At 44.6% G+C, this 21,800-nt stretch overlaps 1 protein-coding gene across 3 annotated transcripts; it reads left to right on the plus strand.

Annotated features, from left to right (window-relative positions):
• Positions 1 to 388: 388 nt before the first annotated feature.
• On the plus strand, positions 389 to 17,096 carry katnal1 (katanin p60 subunit A-like 1; the record flags this gene model as incomplete). 3 transcript variants are annotated; one of them, XM_083639503.1, is made up of 10 exons in its annotated part: positions 389 to 550; positions 1,766 to 1,926; positions 4,931 to 5,102; positions 5,319 to 5,443; positions 5,564 to 5,669; positions 11,437 to 11,595; positions 11,738 to 11,864; positions 12,593 to 12,727; positions 15,791 to 15,917; positions 16,898 to 17,096. In XM_083639503.1, the coding sequence occupies 10 exons, from the start codon at positions 389 to 391 to the stop codon at positions 17,094 to 17,096; spliced, it is 1,473 nt and encodes a 490-aa protein (XP_083495629.1). The 3 variants fall into 3 exon arrangements, with proteins under 3 accessions (XP_083495629.1, XP_083495630.1, XP_083495631.1); XM_083639504.1 differs by having other exon boundaries at positions 4,931 to 5,099; XM_083639505.1 differs by having other exon boundaries at positions 4,931 to 5,090.
• Between the last annotated feature and the right edge of the window lie 4,704 nt (positions 17,097 to 21,800).

A 21,800-nucleotide genomic window follows, 5' to 3' on the forward strand; every position in this document is an offset into this window, starting at 1 on the left:
GCAGGAGAGACAGGTGTTAACATGGAGAAATGCTGATGATGGGAAGAGCGGTTTGATTTCACGTTCAAGCGCAACTGTCTCTCTTTGATATTGTAGAGAGAGCCTACAATATTATTATTATACAAGACCATTTAAAATCACGGTCATTGACCTTAGCTAAGCTTGTGGGGAAAACAGATAAGCTATCTGTGACACTTAACTTCCAGTTGGAGCTGCGAATCAATAAAGGAGAATTTGCTCTCCGATGAATGTGTGGTGTATAACGTTTTGTGGCGCTGTATAACTGACATTTTATTGAACGTTATTGGTTTTTGTGCTCAACCCTGTTCCAGTTTATTTACCCCCGGTTCCATGTTTTTCCTCACCACAGAGCACAACATTCAACAGTATGAATTTGGCAGAGATATGTGACAACGCAAAGAAGGGCCGTGAGTATGCTTTACTGGGGAACTATGACTCCTCCATGGTGTACTACCAGGGTGTCATTCAGCAGATCCACAAGCACTGTCAGTCCCTCAGAGATCCTGCCCTCAAAGTCAAATGGCAACAGGTGAGGCCACTAATACCCCATTTACACGTTTGTATTAAAATGTGGTAAATATCCGGATAAGTTCTGTGGATAAGGAAAAATGCATGTTGATGCAAGGTGTAAACGCGTCGTGATAAGAATGTGGTCAGATTTGCCTGACTACATCTGGAGGTAGTCTGGCTGACATTCATTGTGTTCAGACACACCCCATTTACAATACACCAGGGGCCAGTTGCACCAAGTGGTCTTACGACTGGTCTTAAGCTAACAGCTACGCCGGTTGCACCAAGAGGGCTTAAGCCTTCTTTTCACTACGCCCAGGCGTAACTCTTACGCCTGGTCAGGAGGAGGCGTAAAGTGCCTGCCTGTAACAGAGATCTCCGAGGTAGTCTATCAGCGGAGACCTGTGATTGAGTCCTTATCGTCGTAAAGTCGCCTTCGAAGCATGACGTTAGATTATAACGAACTAGTTGTGTGGCTTAGCCTTCCCAAATGTTGAGGGTCGTTTTTTAGAATTTAATACATAGAATTGGGAACGTTACATTCAATTTCATTCAGACTGCCTGGCACTCAATCGCCGCCATTTTCCCACGGAGCTTCCACAGGAGGAGGGAGGGTGTAGTGACGCACATACAGTAGTGGCCATATGGCACAGTGACGCTCCAAGCAGGTCGCGAGGCACATTTTTCAGCCAATCAGGGGGCATTCCCCGGCAATTCACATGGACGCGCATTGCTACGACCGGCGTAGTTAAGACCAGATGTAAGCCCTGTTGGTGCAACAGGCGTAAATCCACTCTAAAGACTGGTCTTAACTAAGACCGACGTAGGAGTTACGACCAGGCATACTTAAGACCACTTGGTGCAACTGGCCCCTGGTTTTTAAATGCAACCATTATCTAGATAACTTATCTGGATACAGGTTGCATTTAAAAACCAGGTGTAAATGAGGTGTAACTTCTCATCTCCAAACCATTGACCAGACTACTTGCATGCAGTCATCACACACACACACACACACACACACACACACACACACACACACACACACACACACACACACACACACACACACAGACAATAGCCTACACATCTAACAATTCAGAGAGGTTAACGTCCAATTCAATCAATTCAAAGTTTTTAATGTCTGTATTTTCAGTTGGATTGATTGCAGAGGTAACACAAAGTTTCCTCTGTGGTGTCATGCTGAGAAACCCCTCTTCTTCCGTGTGTGCAGATGAGGGAGGAGTTGACAGTGGAGTATGAGCAGGTGAAAGGCATCGTGGCAACGCTAGAGAGCTTTAAGTCAGATAAACCAGTGTACTTCACCGCTCCTCAAGCAGACGACAGACCCCAAGACCCAGCAGTGTGGCCCCCTCCTATCCCTGCAGAACACAGGTGTGTGTGTGTGTGTGTGTGTGTGTGTGTGTGTGTTTGTGTTTTATGAGTGTTAATTGCTCTGCTTTCAAACCTCTTGTCTCTGTGTGCAAGGCTCCAAGCTGCACTGGTGTGTAGGGGGTGCTGCTTAAAGACATAATGTGACATTTGTCCCACGCTTGTGAAGAGATTGACTCATAGATGGAAAATATAAGCTTGGAGAAGTTTACTAGCCCGTCCATACTCAAAACATAGATTTAAAAAGAAAAGTAAAAAGGGTGAAAAGGGAAGAGGCTCTTCTCTAATGGCTCATTTCCACCACATATAACAGCACAGTACAGCTCTACTCGATCTGGTCTAAAGCTGTGTTCACACCGAGATATTTATTTTTCGCTCTGTCGCTTGATTCAACCCTTTGGAATCGCTCTGTCGCTCTGTTTAAATCGCTCATCAACAGGCACACGAATTGACGGACATGTGGGGGCTATAACGTTATGCAATGTCATGATGTTTGTCCACTACGAGCCACCGTAGATGTTTACAAGCTAAGCCTATCAGCGTGCTCCTAACGCGAGTTCCATACCGGTAGTACACAGACTTCACTTCATGTCAGCTGTCAGCCTGTCAAAGCGGTTTGTTGCCACACAATAAACCAGCGGTTTGTTCCAAGCCAGTGTGATCCTTGACTCGCTCTCACACGGCAGCCAATCAGCGTTGAACAGCGAGCGACTGATGCCAGCGTATTTTCGCTCAAGTTGGGATATTTCATCTGGGGCGACGAGCGTATTTTCTGCCTATCGCTCTGTCTCTGTCACTCGGATGCCCAGCGATTTTTCTCCCGGGCGAATATACGCTCAATCGCTCGTTTCCATTGACTTTGTATGTAAACTCGATGCCAGCGAAAAACTTTAATAGGTCGGTGTGAACGCAGCTTTACTCGGCTCTACTCGGCTCTACTTGATATAGACTCTGTTTCCATAGCAAATTTACTCGCCTCCGCCCACACCTGGTCATCATAGCATACACATACTTTTAAACTGTTTATGAAATACTGGTGCCTCTAAATGACCTACAGTGTACATGGGCAAATGTGACAATCGGCCAGGAGAATGGATATCACTTTGTTGTTACTCAAACTCACAATGCATGCGCTGCGCGAGGGACGGGGGTTGCGCTACAGGGAGAAGTGAAGCCTCTACCCCGGCGGCCTCTCACCAGGCAAGACCGCGGCTTCCCTAAACCCCCGCCTGTGGCCTAGCGGAGCCGACGCTGCACACAACTACAAGGGCTTCCTGAGGAGCGGACGTTTTCTCTCTCAAAACAATTGAAAACCACCGCCATTAAAGCTGAGTAAGGAGATCGATTTTATTTCACCAGAGCCGAATGATGGAAATAACATAACAGAAGAGAAGGTAAGCCCCACTAAACTGGTATGCAGCATTGACAGTCAGTAGATAGAGTAAACACGATTCTGCCTGACCAATCAGTCGTCTGCAGTGTTTTCACGTCACGGTATGGTACCGGGTCCACAGCGCTGGAACCGCAACAAAGCAGGGACCAAAACTAGCACGACTCAACCCAGGCTGTCCACGTTTTTGATCGGTGGAATGAGACAAAAAAGCAAGACAAGCTGGGCGGGGGCCGCGCTGATACCAGCGGTGGAAATGGGCCATAAGAGCTCCACCGATTGCTATATTCGATGTGACAGTCATCTATTAGAGTTGGGCTAGTGTGAAAGATAAGGGTGTTAGGTTTCAGTCATATTGCCAATATATTTTGATGGTGACAGACATCCAAAATTGCCCCCTACAGCTAAATTCCAAGATTTTGATTGGGGATTCTTCATTTCAGTTACTTGCTCAGGGGCTACCTGGTGATCAAGAGCATTTCAGCACTTCCCTAATTCAACTTTATGGTTTATATATCTGGCCCCGGTTACAGTTACTGATACTAGCCAGCAAGTCTGTGGAACAAGACAATTCGACTACAACAACTTACGTCTATAAGACCTGCAGATGTTAACGTAATTCCCTGGAATGCGAGAATTAACGAGCCAGTTACATGGCATTGCATTCTTAGACATTGCCGTTTGCTTTTATTTGGTATGATACATACAATTGGCTAAATTATTAGTTAATTCAAAGATGATATTGGAGCTGCCAACCTTTTTCTTTTTTTTTGCTGCAAGTCGTCACACGACCACACAACCGGGTCAAATGGGCGTGGCTATGTGCCGCTAGGTGAATAGCCTATTGTTTTTACTGCTGTAGTGTGTTGGTCATGTTTAACAACTAGTAGGCTACAATGATGTCACTGCTTTGTGGTCAATTCTTAATGTAGGCTAAATATTAATATGTTTAGAGGTTAGAGGGTTCCTTGGAACAATTTACAGCAATAGTTATTATGCACAACCTGGCCCTGTAGTGCTTATCACACACACACACACACACACACACACACACACACACACACACACACACACACACACACACACACACACACACACACACACACACACAGACACAAAAAAGGTAACACTACATGCATGTAGGCTATATCATTCACTGGAATAAAAAAAAATAGTTTTACATGTCATATAACTGAATTGCATAGAAACAACTCACCAAAATTGACTATTGCACAAGTGATTTCACAAAAAATGCCCCCCACCGCATACCTTGCCATTATACCTTGGCTTTTGCTGAAATGACGCCACTGCTCTACAAGCACGTTTTCTGAATTCCAAAGAGCCACATTTTGCATAATCTCTTAGAGCTCTAACAGCACACTGTGGCTGACCAAGCTTAATTCATGTTCATTGAAGTGGACATATCAGGCCTCCACAGAGAACTGGCAGAGCCGGTTTAAACAGGAGCAAGGAAGCACCAATAATGACCACTCAAAAAACTATTTCCCCTTTGCAAATTAGCTGGGGAGTTTCTGTCTGCTTGTGTGTCCTATGTATTATGATCAATGTGTGTGCTTTTATGCTTGTGTGTGCATAATCTGCATATTATATTTGCAGGAATTCCAATCCCGCGAAGCGTCCCAACAGCGCTGTAAAGAAGGAGAAGAAGGAGTCCCCTGGTCTGCAGCACAAAGGGGCGGGGCCGGCGGGACGTGGCCAGCCCAACAGTAAAACAGACCGCGTGGGATCCAGAGATGCCCGTGGGACCAAGGCCAAGGCGGTTGCTTGGGTGGGTCAGATGATCATGAAGGGATGAATATCATAATTCTGTCACTCTGTCACTGATAGAAAGACCATCAGCAGTCTGTCTGTCAGTCAAATCGCTGAATGATATCATTAACATGGAACATTGCCATCCTCTCTACTGGCGTGTGGTTCAGGTCAAAACCACTAATGTGTGTGGGTTTGAATGTGTTCATTAATGTTCCTGTGTCTTCTTCACCAGGGAAAGAAGGGTGAAGACGGAGTAGGGGACACAGAGCTGAAGAAGTTTGATGGCACAGGATATGACAGCGACCTAGTGGATGCACTGGAGAGGGATATCGTGTCCCGCAACCCTAACATACACTGGTATGGTAGCGCGCACACACACACACACACACACACACACTCTTGGTGACTCATTTATGCAGTGCTGCTGAGGCTGTACTTCTTAACATTGCTCATGGAATCCTGTGTGTGATATTGTAGGGATGACATTGCTGATCTGGAAGATGCTAAGAAACTGCTGAGGGAGGCAGTGGTGTTGCCCATGTGGATGCCTGACTTCTTCAAGGGCATCCGTCGCCCCTGGAAGGTACCCCCCTCCCATTTGACATACAAATGTGCCAGCTCATGCACTTAAGCTATGCCCATATTTGAGTCCAAGAAAGACTTTCTGCATGCCTCATACATTGAGCTCTGTGGAGCTTCAGATTCATATCGCAGTCCAAAGTTCAATTTGAACTTTGAACCTCCCAGTCACTGACCTTTTAACACATAGCCATTGGTTTTACAGTGTTGATGGTGGTTTTAGTACACCCACCCTCTTCGTAGTATTGTTATGATTTACTAAAGGGGGGTGAAAGCTCATACGACATGTTTCAAAATGCCCTGAAATCTATGCTTGTATGGCGAAATCAAATGTTACTTGTCGCTCGCGTTATTCGCTTCCTTCCTGTGCTTTGAGATGTACTGAGCGGGTAGTTGCACAGAAAATGTGGCCAGAAGACGCAATTTCTTCATTGTTTTTTAATCGGCACCACGCAGTGTACAGGAGAGGCTACAACATTGTGCTTTTCAACACGGCGCGCGAGAGGGAACGCAAGAGCCCTGTTCTGTCACTGAAATGTGAACACAACTTGATGTTTATGTGTCAACACTCTTGTGCACACGCAGGGCCGGCCCTAGCCATCTGGGGGCCCTAAGCAGGATATAGATCAGGGGCCCCCTCCCAGGGGCGGGGGTTTGGGGGCATCCGCGCTGGAAGTACTTTTAAGTAGGGGGTGCTGTAAGGAGGGGACTCTCGGTGCTGCCCGCTAGGGCAGCGCCGAAGAAAATTTGACGTTTTTGGACTTTTAGCCATATTTAGAAGAATATTTAAAACAAACAAACATGACAATGACGCTCGTTTGTAGCCCTATCAGTGTCAAGCAAGCGTGTAGAACCCAGCAGCCATAGGGGTTGCCAGGTCAGTTAAACCAGGGGTTCCCAACCTTTTTTGTGCCAAGGACCGGTAGATACATGCAGGACCGGTTGTCAATTTTAATGGTTTTAGTTACATATATATTTACTCACCAGGTGGCGACAAAAGGTAAATATCAGCCTTTTGTGTTGTATGTAGCCTACAGTATTTATGTTTTTGTTTAAACTACAAACATAAATAAACGTCAACCTATGTTTTAACTACCACACACAGCCTATAATATTATAGCCTATGTTTATTTAAAAAAAAAAAAAAAAAAAAAAAATTGGGGGGGCCCCCCCAACTCCCGGGGCCCTAGGCAGCCGCTGGTTGGCCGCATTATGGGCGGGCCGGCCCTGTGCACACGCTTGGTTGCATCGTCTGAAAAGGTCGAGTCTGACTGAAAAAGAAAGGGAGAGCGATTAGCTAATAGCTAATAGCTAGTGGCTTTGTGTGGTGGCTTTTGGGAGGTGAGTGTATTTGTTTGTGTGTTTGTTTGTTTCTGCCTCTCAGTGTCAACTGTCAACATGGCTCTTCTGAAAGGTTTTCTCATTAGCAGCCTGTGTTGAAGTTCATCATGTGAGGCTGTTTCCCTCAGGCCCATCATGTGTGAAGGTCAATGCTTCATTGGGCTTTCAGCAGCACAATGCTTTTCATTTGTCACATGCATGCCTAATTGAACTCATCATTCAGTTCAATTGGATTTAACCTCTTTATTTATATACAAAGAATGCACCCTAGTGGCATGCGTTATTTTACAGCTATTTACATGATAAACAAAAGTGCAATCAAATGCAGAATTAATAAACTATGTATATACATACAAGACTGTTCAAGGTCAGGTTTGTTTCATTGTCACACAGGCAGGCAGGCGTTTGTTTTTGTCATCAACAAAGACATCACAGAAAACAAATTTGTGTTCAATGGAATTGAATGTGCTATAGATCTACAATGTGAGTACAATGGTGGATAAGTGAAACTAATCAGGTTGTTTCCTGGGTTTTTTTGCACGAAAGCCAGAGACTGATTTTCTCAGTATTAACTCAGTAATTCAGTATATTAACTAATGGGCTTTCCAGTACTCCATGTTCTTGTCACCTGGTATTGTCACGAATCAAGGCAGAACCCAAACGCACACTAGGCCAATCAGGAGCCTGTACTACGAAAGCAGGATTTGTGGTTAGAGAGGTAACTCCAGGTTTAAGCCTGGGTTTTCAGTCTCACAAGTGGTTCACTAACCTGGTAGGGGTAGATCGGAGCAAGTTAAGTTCAGCGGATCGGATCAGAACTTGAAAGGCCCATGTTCTGACCAATCAGCTCTCTGGAAACGGAGTCGCTATTCCTACAGGATCGCAATATGGAAATATGAAAATCACAATAAAAAAAACGTACATTATTATTATTATTATTCATAATTTGCTCATATGATGCCAGAAACTTAACTCTGGCTCTATAGTATGGATTGTCAGGATCTCGGTTTAATGTATCATCCGTAGGATGGTGCTCACTCACAGGACAGAGTCCCTGTCTCTGCGCTGGGGCATTGGGGCGATTATTCATGAGACCAGAAGGAAGAGCACCCCTACTGGTCCTCCAACACCACTTCCAGCACCAGCCTCCCATCCAAGGATTATCCACAGCCAGACTTAGCTTTCCCAGGAAAGCCAGTAATGTAATGTAGGAGCCACTGGTGCTGACAATGGTGGGGGGAATTGGCTACATGCACAACTTCTTTACTTCCTGAAATTAGTACAGCTTCTTTATTTCCTGTCCTACACTATTGGATGAACTGATTAATCAGGTGTGCCTGATCATTGTTGTGACTGCAGCACACCTGACATTAATCAGTTCATCCAATAGTGATGACAGGAAATAAAGAAGCTGTACTAATTTCAGGAAGTAGTGGAGTTGTGCATGTAGCCCATTTGGATCACCAATGTAGTGAAGCTGGCTAACCCAAAGATATCCTGGGTATGTTGAACTTGCTTCGTAGTACAGGTCCCAGGTAAGGTCAATCAAGAGTCTTTATCTTCTGCTTTAGCAGGGATGATGAGAATGTGGCAAGCAGCCTGGGTTGGGATCTTGGGGAGCGAGAGGTGAGGAATATAGAGCAGAGATGATCCCACAGTGAAGGCTGGCTGACTGGGCTTGGAAAGCTGATGAGGCGAACAGGCGTTCCTGGAGACAGGGAGACAGACGTACGGATGCGAGCAAACAGCAGACTGGCAGATAGGTAGGCAAAGCAGACACAGATAGCTTGGGGCAGGAAATGTGCATGACAACCAACCATGCTGCCACAACCATCCAGCAATGACTGGCTCCCTCTGCCTTGTCTTTATACTGACGTGGAGAGGAGTGGTGATGGCTTGATCCAGGACAGGTGCACTGATTGCTGATTGAAGATGTGCAGAGAGAGAGCGGGCGAGGGGGAAACAGACATTCAGACTGACAGACAAAACCAAACACACGTCATAGAGACAGTCGGCATGTGTGGGAATGCCCACAAAATGTTATACGGGTGGCGCGAGTGGGGTAAAACCGCCCATATATCTCAATGGGCTGACTCACCAAAGGACGGTGCTGTGGCTCTAAACTACAGGATTGGGGATATAGAGCAGGTACATAGACGTTTGTTCAGATGTGCGTTTACTGCGGGGGTTAAATCCCTGATCGTGTCTGCCTGGGCTGGGATAGCAGCTAAATACTTACTCTGCTGAATGATAGAACGGGAGGATTTACCCCACCCTGACCACGCCCCCAGTCAGCTAACCCAGCGTCTATGACGAGACATCGCTTCACCTTATACTAAGGAGGCTGAAAATAAACAAAACACACTTACCACCAGCAGACAAGTGTCATGGAGGCTGGATCAGGACTAGTATAGTGAGTTGTATCTCTATGACCATATCAATTGAGTTTCTGTAATGATGCTTGATAGATAGATAGGCGAAATAACAAATGTTGTACTTTCCCGATACTGAATGATGGCCAGTTTACAATACATCCTGATTCAGATTACTGTCATGTGTATTAATTAACTAGTGATGATGCAAATAGAACTATGACAGAGAGCATCCAGAGGTTTTAGTGTAGAGGCACTTGCTTTCAAACCAGTAATGTCACTCTTATCCTCCTACACTGGAAAAAGACTGACTGTCACTGAACTGGTTGTTTCCTGCTCTCACATGTGAATTTTTTATTTGCTCTGTAAAAGAAGCAAAGTAAGTAAAGTAAGATTTTTTTTTATTGATTTATGTACATGTCAACGCAATTTCCTAAAGATAACTTATATCCAGACTCCAAAGTCTCCCCCTTTGTATGTGGTGCCTGCTCAAATTTCTCGTGGATGCACAGACCTGTGGTCAGTATTGGGAAGTGCCCAGATAAGCCTGAACGATATGAGGAAAATCTGCGATGTGCGATCGATAACATTCTTCAATATTGACGATATCACTTGTGATAAACAAATATTGAAGTATGCATATTATAGGATATCTGGAGGGTCTTGAAAAGTATTAAAAGTTGATAAATCCATTTAGGGAAAATGAAGGCCCTTAAAAAGTGTGGGGTGGAGCACACCGCTGCAAGCGAAAGGTGTGCACGGGATTTACAACACAAGACAAAGCGATCACATGCTGAGTGTGAATGCATGGTGCGTATAAATACAATTATGTTTGTTATTCATTGCGTTTCATGCAGTCTTTGCAATGTGTTTATTGTGCATGTTCATATCGCGATCATGATGATCAATTTATTGTGCAGCCCTAGGCCCAGACATATTTGATAGTGTTATAAGTCATTATTTTCAGTGGTACCAAGGTGAAGACAGTTCTCTGATAGTTTGAGGCTTCCTCTCTCAATGACTGCGTTTACATGCAGACAATAAACAGTTTATTAGCGGATTTCTGGAGTTACCTGATTATTCAAATGGTCATGTAAACAGCATAAACCGATAAGCTTTATCCGTTTATGGCAGTTATCGGGTTATGAATAAACCGATAAACATACCTAGGTTTTTGGCCAATAACCCGTCTTTTGAGTGCATGAGTGAGTGCATGTATATCAGGTTTCTTGTGGGTTTATACATCTGCGCATGCACTGCGCATGTACAAGTTGCAGCCGATGCGCATCCAGCAAGCTTGGGTCTTTGGTGGTAGTGGAGGAAGACCTAACGTTAACGTTATGCTGCTGAGTCCAAGCGCGGATGCTTGCTGTAAAGCTTGTCGCCCGCTTCGGCTCATAAACAGAGCTCGAACAAGAACCGAACTATTCTCACGTAACACATTTTGCAACTGCAATAACTCCCAAATAATGACTGGCCTGAGTGCCAAGTCTGCAGGCGACGCCATGTTGGAAACCACACAGGATGTTATGAAACGACAGGAAGTTTGAGTTTTTCCGTCGTGTACTTCTTCTGCTGTTGTTTTATTGCGGAATTACCGCCGCCTTCTGGAGAGAAATCCGACTAATTGACTGAATCATGTAAACCCGGGTTTTTCCTATTGTCGGATTATTAAAGTGCAATCAGATTATTGCCATAAACTGATTACTCACAGTTATCAGTTTATTGGTGTGCATGTAAACGCACATTGACTTGGACCCTAGGTTTATGTGGCTGGGTAATCACAGTGACAGATTTCTGTGACATTTACAACTGGAAAGGCCCTAGTAGTAGTAGTCTCTCCACTATCATCTCTGTGTGTGTGTGTGTGTGTGTGTGTGTGTGTGTGTGTGTGTGTGTGTGTGTGTGTGTGTGTGTGTGTGTGTGTGTGTGTGTGTGTGTGTGTGTGTGTGTGCGCGCGCGTGTGGTGTGTGCGTGTGCGTTCGTGGTGTGTGTGTGTGCGTGCGTGCGTGCGTGGTTTGAGACTGCCTACATAACGATTGTAATATTTTGCCTCAGGGTGTGTTGATGGTCGGCCCTCCAGGGACAGGGAAGACCCTGCTGGCCAAGGCTGTTGCCACAGAATGTGGGACTACGTTCTTCAATGTGTCTTCCTCTACGCTCGCCTCCAAGTACAGGGGAGAGTCAGAAAAACTGGTTCGCCTGCTATTCGAAATGGTAAGCGTGTGTGTGTGTGTGTGTGTGTGTGTGCGTGCGCGCGTGCGTGCGTGTGTGTGTATGGTGTACACTTCACAAACTGAAAATCAAAATGTGTCATTATAAGCCAGAGAGCGCGTCTGACCGTTTCCCCCCTTCTAAGGCCCGGTTTTATGCACCAACGACCATCTTCATAGACGAGATTGACTCCATCTGTGGCAGAAGAGGAACATCGGACGAACATGAAGCCAGTCGCAGGGTCAAATCAGAAGTCCTGGTTCAGATGGACGGTGAGTGGGACAGAGAAGTGAGGAGGTGAAGGTTTGGGCACTTGGTAATGGTGTTATGGGTGAGGTTATTGGTTCACTGTGGGATGGGGGCTCAGAGGGACAGGATACTGATTATGTTATGACCATGTTTGATTTCTCACCCCCTGAAAATGGACCCAACAGCTCCACAAACACAATGTTTGGAATATTGTCTTAAAAGTCAGCAGGGCAAGAGACCCTTGACACAGATGGGAAAAGAGGGTCCATTGATCCATTGGTCCTGTATCTCCATCTCTCACCTCACTGACTGCAACCCATGAAAGCAGTCACAATAAGAAAGAAAAATAAGAAAAATGTAACATAAATAAAATAAATTGTAGATTCAAGATAACACACAGAGTAAAAGAAATATCGTATGCAGCACTTCCCTAGCTTTTCTAGATAACACAAATCACTCAGGCTATCCATAAACATGAAACCTGCTTTATTACTAACCTTGTTGAATAGAGTCTTATTAAATGTGTAAATTGTTATTATAGAAAACCCAGTATAAAACATACTTCATCAAGGTAACAGATGATAGAATCCAAGAGCTTCTACTGACTTCAGCAGTACCGCCATAGTAAATACGACACGAGTATATCAAATGAAGAGATAATATGCAAGATCTAATTGAATTGTATGTGTGTGTGTGTGTGTGTGTGTGTGTGTGTGTGTGTGTGTGTGGTGGGGGGGGGGGTTGTGACCAGGTGTTGGGGGAGCCCTGGACAACGACGACCCCTCTAAGATGGTGATGGTCCTGGCTGCCACCAACTTCCCCTGGGACATCGATGAGGCGCTGCGGCGGCGGCTGGAGAAGAGGATCTACATCCCCCTGCCCACAGGTGACCACTTACCCCTAGCCTGACAACACACCAAGCTAGAGAGATAGTCTATTGTACAGGTGACCACTCACCTCTAGTCTGACAACACACCAAGCTAGAGAGATAGTCTATTGTACAGGTGACCACTTACCCCTAGCCTGACAACCATTAGTCTATTGCAGACAATTGTCCAAGTCCCTCTGATCCGAGTCCCATGCGAGTCTCAAGTCAATTGGTCCCGAGTCTCAAGCAAGTCCCAAGTCTTTCCTTTTGTCGGCAAGTCAAGTCAAGTCAAGTCACAATGTTATTTCAAGTCAAGTCTCGAGTCGAGTCACAGGTTATGTCAAGTCGAGTCACAGGTTAGAAAAAATGACAAGGCAGAGATTATTTAGGCTGCAGACGTGCGCATTCACGTTAATACGTGCTTGTTGCCAAGCAACACACTTCTCTCAGACGAGCTCGAGACAGCTGACAGACAGCTCCAACTCAGCTCAAACTTATAGAGTTGTATTCAAAGCATAGAAACGTTCTCACAGCTCAATTTAACAGCGCCAACACAAGCAGTTTGATCACAAGTGCAATCAGTACTGAATGCGATGGCAGACTGCGCACTGCGGGCAGTTGACGAAGTCAGGAAGAAATTGAAAGATCTTCCGACGCATCAGCTTATTTACAGCACATATCGATCGATATTTTTGGAGAAGATTCCAGCCGCATCACGCGCAGATCAAGATGAGACAGCTGTCAGTGAGTAGCTACCCATTTGGGTGTAACTTTTACGCCTGCTCCATACACAGACGCAGCGCATACAGGGCGCACTAGTCATAAAATTAAGTTAGTCGTAACTTTGAGTTCTACATCGGACGTAGCGTGTAAACCTAGGCGTACGCCCAGCTGGTGCACTCGGCTGATCTTGTCACAAGTCCGACTCGAGTTTTGAGTCATTTTCTTCCAAGTCCGAGTCGAGTTTCAAGTATTTACCTTCCAAGTCCGAGTCGAGTCGGAAGTCGTCAAATTTGCGACTCGAGTCGACTCGAGTCCGAGTCCCTATGACTCGAGTCCAATTGTCTGGTCTATTGTACAGGTGACCACTCACCCCTAGTCTGACAACACACCAAGCTAGAGAGATAGTCTATTGTACAGGTGACCACTCACCGCTAGTCTGACAACACACCAAGCTAGAGAGATAGTCTATTGTACAGGTGACCACTCACCCCTAGTCTGACAACACACCAAGCTAGAGAGATAGTCTATTGTACAGGTGACCGCCCACCCCTAGCCTGACAACACACCAAGCTAGAGAGATAGTCTATTGTACAGGTGACCACTCACCACTAGTCTGACAACACACCAAGCTAGAGAGATAGTCTATTGTACAGGTGACCACTCACCCCTAGTCTGACAACACACCAAGCTAGAGAGATAGTCTATTGTACAGGTGACCGCCCACCCCTAGCCTGACAACACACCAAGCTAGAGAGATAGTCTATTGTACAGGTGACCACTCACCCCTAGTCTGACAACACACCAAGCTAGAGAGATAGTCTATTGTACAGGTGACCACTCACCCCTAGTCTGACAACACACCAAGCTAGAGAGATAGTCATTTTGTACAGGTGACCGCCCACCCCTAGTCTGACAACACATCAAGCTAGAGCATACATGGGCAAACTACGGCCCGCGGGCCGGATGCGGCCCGCGGGCGCCACCTGTGTGGCCCGCAATGGAATTGTAAAAAAAAAAAAAAAAAAATTTTTTTTTTTTTTGCAATTCCATTATTTGTTCCACAGTGCACCTGAACGCAACATGCAAGATACCCGCTGAATAAGTGTCCAAATGTTCATGTCATTCTGGCCAATACTCCACTTCTGTTATAGCATTTCAGTCTGGAATATGGAATATCTTTCAATAATCTTTATGACTAAAAGGCTACATTGAATTAGAAATTTAAATAATTAACTCATTGGTTTTGGATTTATTTAGCTTCAAGACTGCATTTTTGTTCGTGTGACCCTCAACACAGGCTTTGATCATCCCGGGCCACTTACTGATACTTATGCTTAAATTAACCCACTCATATTCTGATTTATTTCAAGAAAAACATTTTGGCTAGTGGAAATTCTAATTGGCTGGTAACTTTAAAATCTAGCAGCCATATTGGCAGGTGGTCAAAAAAGTTAATTTCAAGCCCTGAGAGCAGGTGGTGACATAGGAGTGAGTGAGAAAAGGATGAAATATTGGTGGTTAAGACTGAATAATGACATCACAACTGTTAATTTAAAATGAGTTATTCCTCTAAACGTGGCTTCAAATGCACCAAATTTTTCACGCTGGCGCCGTTCGGCCCTCAGCAAAACCTGGTAGCGAGGACATTTTTTGTGGCCCTCTCTATCATCAAAGTTACCCATCCATGGGTTACGGCATGACAATATTTGTTCGGCCCCCGGCAACAATCTGGGTTTCTCATGTGGCCCCCCATGAAAAACAATTGCCCACCCCTGAGCTAGAGAGATAGTCTATTGTACAGGTGACCGCTTACCCCTAGCCTGACAACACACCAAGCTAGAAAGATACTCTATTGTACACCGCAGTGATAGATAGTCTATTGCACACAGCAGTACAATTGAGAAAAGAGATAATGAACAGCCGGCCCGCTCGTTATTGCAAAATAAGCCCCAATAGGGTGATTACACGGCTGCTTAGCAAAGGCATGAATCATTTGACAAGAAATATGGATTTAAAATGATTTCATAATGAGTTAACGTACGGTAACTGACAAGCTTCTGCCAAAAATAAAAAATAGTCTCAAGAGACAGTCTGCTATATGAAACGGCAGACCTCAGAATACATTAATTGGCTAATCAGAATTGAGTATTCAACATAGCCATGTAATGATTAATATTACTTCATATCATGGCCTTACTTTGGGATCAATAGTTTTTTACTAACTCACCTCACCTATTGATTCACTCACCTTCACTCAACATCAAGGTGTCTCTAATGACCAATGAACTCTGTGTCAATTAATGTACAAGTGTGTGTGTGTGTGTGTGTGTGTGTGTGTGTGTGTGTGTGCGCTCGTAGTGGTGGGTCGTGTAGAGCTGCTAAAGATCAACCTGAGGGAGGTGGATGTGGCTGCTGACGTGGACCTGGACCTCATTGCTGAGAAGATCGAGGGCTACTCTGGAGCAGACATCACCAACGTCTGCAGGTGTGTGTGTGTGTGTGTTAGGGCTGTACAATTAATTGTATTTTCATCGTATCGCAATATGAACATGCGCAATAAACACATCGCAAAGACTGCCTGAAACGCAATGAATAACAAAAGTATCTTGTGTTGTAAATCCAGCGTACACCTTTCCCTTGCAACAGTGTGCCCCGCCCCTCATCCAAAGCCCAAACACACTGTGTGTAGTTTCAGCTAAAGTCAGTGTGTATTTCATTTCTTTATTCAGTGGGCATAGGCAATGTTTGGGGTCTATGTTAGCATTATTAAAGCAGAAAGACATAGGAACTGTATAGCTAATATGCATACTATAATATTTGTTTATTTATCGCAAGTCGTATCGTCATCGCTATATTGAACAATGTTATCGCACATCGCAGATTTTCCTCGTATCGTGCAGGCCTAGTGTGTGTGTGTGTGTGTGTGAGAGAGAGAGAGAGAGACAGAGAGAGAGTGTGTGTGTGTGTGTGTGTGTGTGTGTGTGTGTGTGTGTGTGTGTGTGAAATAACATGAAACAAGTACAGATTCTCTGTAGTCCCACAGTGCATTCATGACAATTACATATAGCCCTAATTAATTATCACTTTATTTTAATGTGATTTCTGGCTCCCCAGTTGATGAGCTGCCTTCATTTCGTCTATGGAGAATACAGGAACAGTGGCAAACATAGCTTATAGTAAATTACATCCATATACATAACAGTAATGTTACTGTACAGCTCATACAACACGTTGAATTTTCACAATAATGCAAATTATTAACACTTTATACCACTCCATAAACAACAGACTTGGTCTATGTATGTTTACCTGTGTATCTTTAACATCGGATCTCAAAAAAGTGTGGCCATAGACCTTTTTTTTTGCTGTATGTGTGTTGGCATTTGGTACATACAGTACATTGTGTACATACTGTGATGATATATGTAACCGTTTCTTCTCTCGACTGCTCTCTTCCCCCCTCAGGGATGCGTCTATGATGGCCATGCGTCGTCGTATCCAGGGCCTGAGTCCGGAGGAGATCCGAGCGCTGTCCAAAGACGAGCTGCAGATGCCTGTAACCATGGAAGACTTCACCCTGACGCTCAAGAAGATTTCCAAGTCCGTCTCTGCTGTCGACCTGGAAAAGTATGAAGCCTGGATGGCAGAGTTTGGGTCCGTATAGACACCCAGGTACCACACAGAACCAGAGGGACCATGTGATGGCCACGAGCCACACATGGTAATAATATTCACCCAATTCACACCTGCCTGGTCCCTAACAGACCAAAACTGTTTAAGGAGCGCTCACAGCTTTGAAAATGATGAAAAGTATTGAAGAAGAGGAGGGAGTGCATGCCACAGACTGAGGAGAAGTGGAGTATGTGCATCATGCCAGGGATGAAGATCATCATCAACACTGCTGCCTTTGAGAGAGCATGATGAGAAAAGTAGTAGTAGTCAGTGGCTTCGCTCTTTCCCTTTCATTATAGCTGCTCTCCTTGTTGCTTTGAGACATCGGACACAACTCAACTGTCTGTCACTGATCTCGCTGACTGACGCTGGGGCTGAATATGGTTCAGTTGCCTCGAACTCCAAACTACCACCACTCACACTTCAATATTTGAATGTCACATTTCTCTCGTACGGGGGAATATTTACTGTAAGACGTAGCCTAAGGGCCAGTTCACATGCCGTGTCTTTTGCGTGCTCAAATCTGTCCATTTCAATGGGGGCGTGTTTTTCGACGCGCCTCTTTTCCCGTCCGCGCCCACGGCACAGTGAGATAAAAGCATCGAGCGCTGCATGTGAATGGGTCCTAATACAGATGGATGAGGGAATTCACAGTATGAATACTCACACAGTGTTTTCATGTTGCTGAGTCTGAGCACCTTAATGGCATTCCTCCAGAAACCTATTCATGTATACTGTACTATACTACTGACTGCAGACTTCCACAGGAAAGGGGGGCTGTGTACTTAATGTAGTGACTGATTGTGTGTGTGTGTGTGTGTGTGTGTGTGTGTGTGAGATTGCAGTTTGTGTGTGTGTGTGTGTGTGTGTGTGTGTGTGTGTGTGTGTATGTGTATATAATTCCATTGAGATAAATAAAAAGGGGCAGGCAAACAGAAAAAGCCAAACAAAACAGCCACTGGGTTGATATAGATTTTTTACAAAAGGGGCAGCTGATTCTCATTGGAACAGTTCATCCAAAAATTCAAATTGGGTCATTATCTACTCACCCCCATGCCAATGGAAGGGCGGGGCAAACAATTCTACTGGTCAACACGTCGCCTGTGAACAGCACTTCTTACTGTCTGTCAATTCGAAAATAGCTGTTGATAATGTTTTTCCCCCTCCTTCTTCTTTTGTGTGTGTGTGTTTGTGTGAGATTTTCAGTACATACAGTATAGGCATCCTGTAAGAATGGTGACTCCCTGTTTCAGGAGAGTTGATTGGTCAGAAGGCGGCCCTTTCATATGTTTTCATCCGATACCCTGAACTTAGCCCAAAGTTCACCCAAAAATTTAAATTCTGACATTATCTAATCACCCCCGATTCCTTTGGAAGGACGGGTGAAGTTTTTTAGTCCACAAAACATTTGTGGACTTGTAAAGGTCACTTTGAATGATTTTAACTACTGTAATAATATAGAAAAACAAAGATTTTAAATTGGGGGGGCAACATTTATTTATTTATTTATTTATTCTGTTATCTCACATCACTAAACCATCTCACAGGACACCTAAAGCAGGAGTTTGCAGTCACCTGACTACAAACTCCTTCTTTAGGGCTTATAAGTATTGTCTTGGCTGAACATCACTCCAATGAAATTCCCCTTTTATTTTATTTTACTTTTGTTTATGCCTACAAAATGTTACGTTGTATTTGAGTTCTCCCCTGCTCCATAGACATGCTCACACGTGCTGCTGGGAACCCGAGAAATTGCAGTGTAGAATTTTGTGCAGTTTGACCAATAAGATCACAGCTTTCACGTATCTCTGTCCGTCTGATTGACTTTGAACTGTGGAACGGGAACTATCTTATCTAGGACTGTCTGTATGTCTGTCCTTCGTGGATCTCGAGAACCGTTTGTCGGATCGAGTTCAAACTTGGGGAGTGCGCTTAGGGGGACCTGATGGAGTGCGTGGGGGGGGGGGGGGGGGGGCACAGGGAGGTGAATGGGGGGAACGGTTGCACTAGTTGTGACTAATTGAAACATATTTATTCCAAACTTGTGTTGCCTAGGAGACAACCAGAAGAGATGTGACAGTCGCCCATCCGCTGATGAACATTTTACACACAGGAGAAACCATGTTGCAGTCTGTGCCTCACCTTCAACTGAATCGCTTTATATCTGGCATTCAAGGAGCGCAAATAGATTAGTGAGTCCTCCAAGATTTTATCAGGCGCTTCAATATTGAGATCATTGACCCAGGCTCCCTTCAGGTGGATACAGTGAATACAGAGGGGGAGAGAGGTTGGTGGTTCGATTCCCGGCTCCTCCAGTCTGCATGTCGAAGTGTACTTGGGCAAGATACTGAACCCCAAATTGCTCCTGATGGTGTGCCAGCACCCTGTGTGGTAGCCTGCCACCATCAGTGTATGAATGGGTGAATGTACCTACTGATTGTAAAGCGCTTTGGATAAAAGCGCTATATAAATGCAGGCCATTTACCATTTACCAGAGAGAGAAAAAAAGAAACAAACCCCAAAAATGTGGGATAATGTTTGACTTTTAGGTTTACTTGGCACAATTTTAAAGGAGACAACAAAATGTGAGTGAGGGGGGTTTAAATCTGATTCTCAGCCCACTGAAAGATGCAAAATGTTTGTCTCTGTATACATCGCCGGTCTTCGGCGATCCTCTCCCTCCAGACAGTGAGAACACTTTGTCTGAGAGAGAGACTGAAGGAATGGTGATTGTGTGTGTGTGTGTGTGTGTGTGTGTGTGTGTGTGTGCGCGCGCGCACGCACGCGCGTGCACATGTGTGTGTGTGTGTTTATGAGCACTCCCTATTTGTCTTTCTGACATTACACTACTACCAATCAGTTTTTTTGAAAACTTAATTGCTTCATTCTTAATGCATTAATTCATTCCATTTGTTTATTTTATGTGGATTATAAAAGTGTCAGCAATGTTATTCATGAATGTCAACGTTACTGTAAGATTTGTCAATGTTAGTGAAAAGAAGCACTCTGTTTTTATTACTGTGCTTGTTTAATACTTGATGTATTACAGTATGGATGTAGACAAAATTAGTTTGGAGACGCAACTAGAGTGGCCTCAACTTGTTTCTTCTTCAAGTCAAAAGACAGTTCATTTGACTGTTGAAATATATCGGCAAGTTTATGACATTCCAATCAAATGTAAGTGGACATGTCGAATGAAAAGCAAATATTACAAAGCACTTTCCAGTGTTCTGATGCTCAAAGTCTTAACCCCTCTTTTTTATTATTATTAAAGTACCCCCTCTTGACTGTTTGTCCTTTCAATGGGATTTTAGCTGGTTTTATTCTCCCAACAGCCTACTATATGCTCTGACTTTGAAATGAGTGCAGTGTCGTGTATTGGAAGGATCTTACAACAGATTTGTCAGCAAGAAAAGCAGAATTGTAACTGTTCGGAAAGAAAAACATTTTCCAAAACCACTTAACTGAAACCTAAAGGTCAAGTCTATATGATCTCAAATGTTGGGCCGTTTTTTCCAGTAATACAATACAGGTCAAATTAAGTGAGAGGGTGAATAACTTCAAACAGTTTTCTTTCTTGTGTCGCACAGCAGGAAATCAAAGCAGCCGGAGTGCTTTCTTGACCATCTGTATGCATCGCTGCTGCGTGCAGTGCAACCTCTTGCCCCGTATAGCCTCTCATCCTCTGTCTACAGCTGAAGGAGCTTGCAGGGAGTGACATAGTTTTTGTGGTCATTGATGGAAATTATATTGGTGGACACAATAAACTAATAGATTTTCATGATGAAATCTGTGTGAAGGATGTTTGGAGTGAAGTGGGGAGATGAGATGAGGGATGATGGCTTGGAGGGCAGGTTGGGAGAGAGGGAGGGAGAAAGTGTATGGATCTGCGATCAATAGCTCTCCACACTTCACCGAGCCCTTCCAGCGGTCTCTGGTGATGGTGTGTTGGGATTGTACCATACCACAACATATCCGCTATCGATCCCATCAGATTGCCATGTGTTTGTCTTCCATTAGAACGGGAAGGGACGGGGATAGCCGAGATATAGGCTACGCACATTTGTATGACTACTTGTGCAATTCAATTAGAAATTGACCTCCGGTCTCTGGTCCCCTCCCTGTCACACTTAACTCTGACATTTTTAGCAGGCTGTTTTGGCTCAACAACTGGCTGGCCAAACACTGTGCTGATAAGGGCTACCTATTCTTAGATAACTGGCCCTCTTTTAGAAGCATGACTGGCATGCTTAAGATGGATGGCATCCACCCTACCCCATTGGGTGCTAGCACCTTATCAAAAAACCTGGATAGTTGCCTACGGCAAACCCAGACTATTATCCTTGAATGACAGTTTCACCCACAACATGCAGGGCCACAGGCTGCTAGACAGCCTGTTAGTTCTACTTGTGCGGTTATGGAGTCTGCTAGTTCAATTAACTTAGTCTATCCAATACAGACTGTGCTCCGTCCGCGCCGCACTATTACTAGTAACCGACCCATAAACGCTCTGCAATATCCTAACCCAAATCTTATTGTTATTAATCCGACTATTACCACCGCCGCTCCGTCTCCGTATTATACCACGATCTCTCAAATTAGCACAGTTTCTCTTCGTCGCTCCGTCCCCTCACGCCGCTCTCGTCCACCCCTCAAAACGTCAAACACCAACCTCATTGAGATTAAATCTACTCTT

This window comes from Poromitra crassiceps (genome assembly GCF_964638095.1).
Source record: "Poromitra crassiceps genome assembly, chromosome: 6".
Taxonomy (NCBI): Eukaryota; Metazoa; Chordata; class Actinopteri; order Beryciformes; family Melamphaidae; genus Poromitra; species Poromitra crassiceps.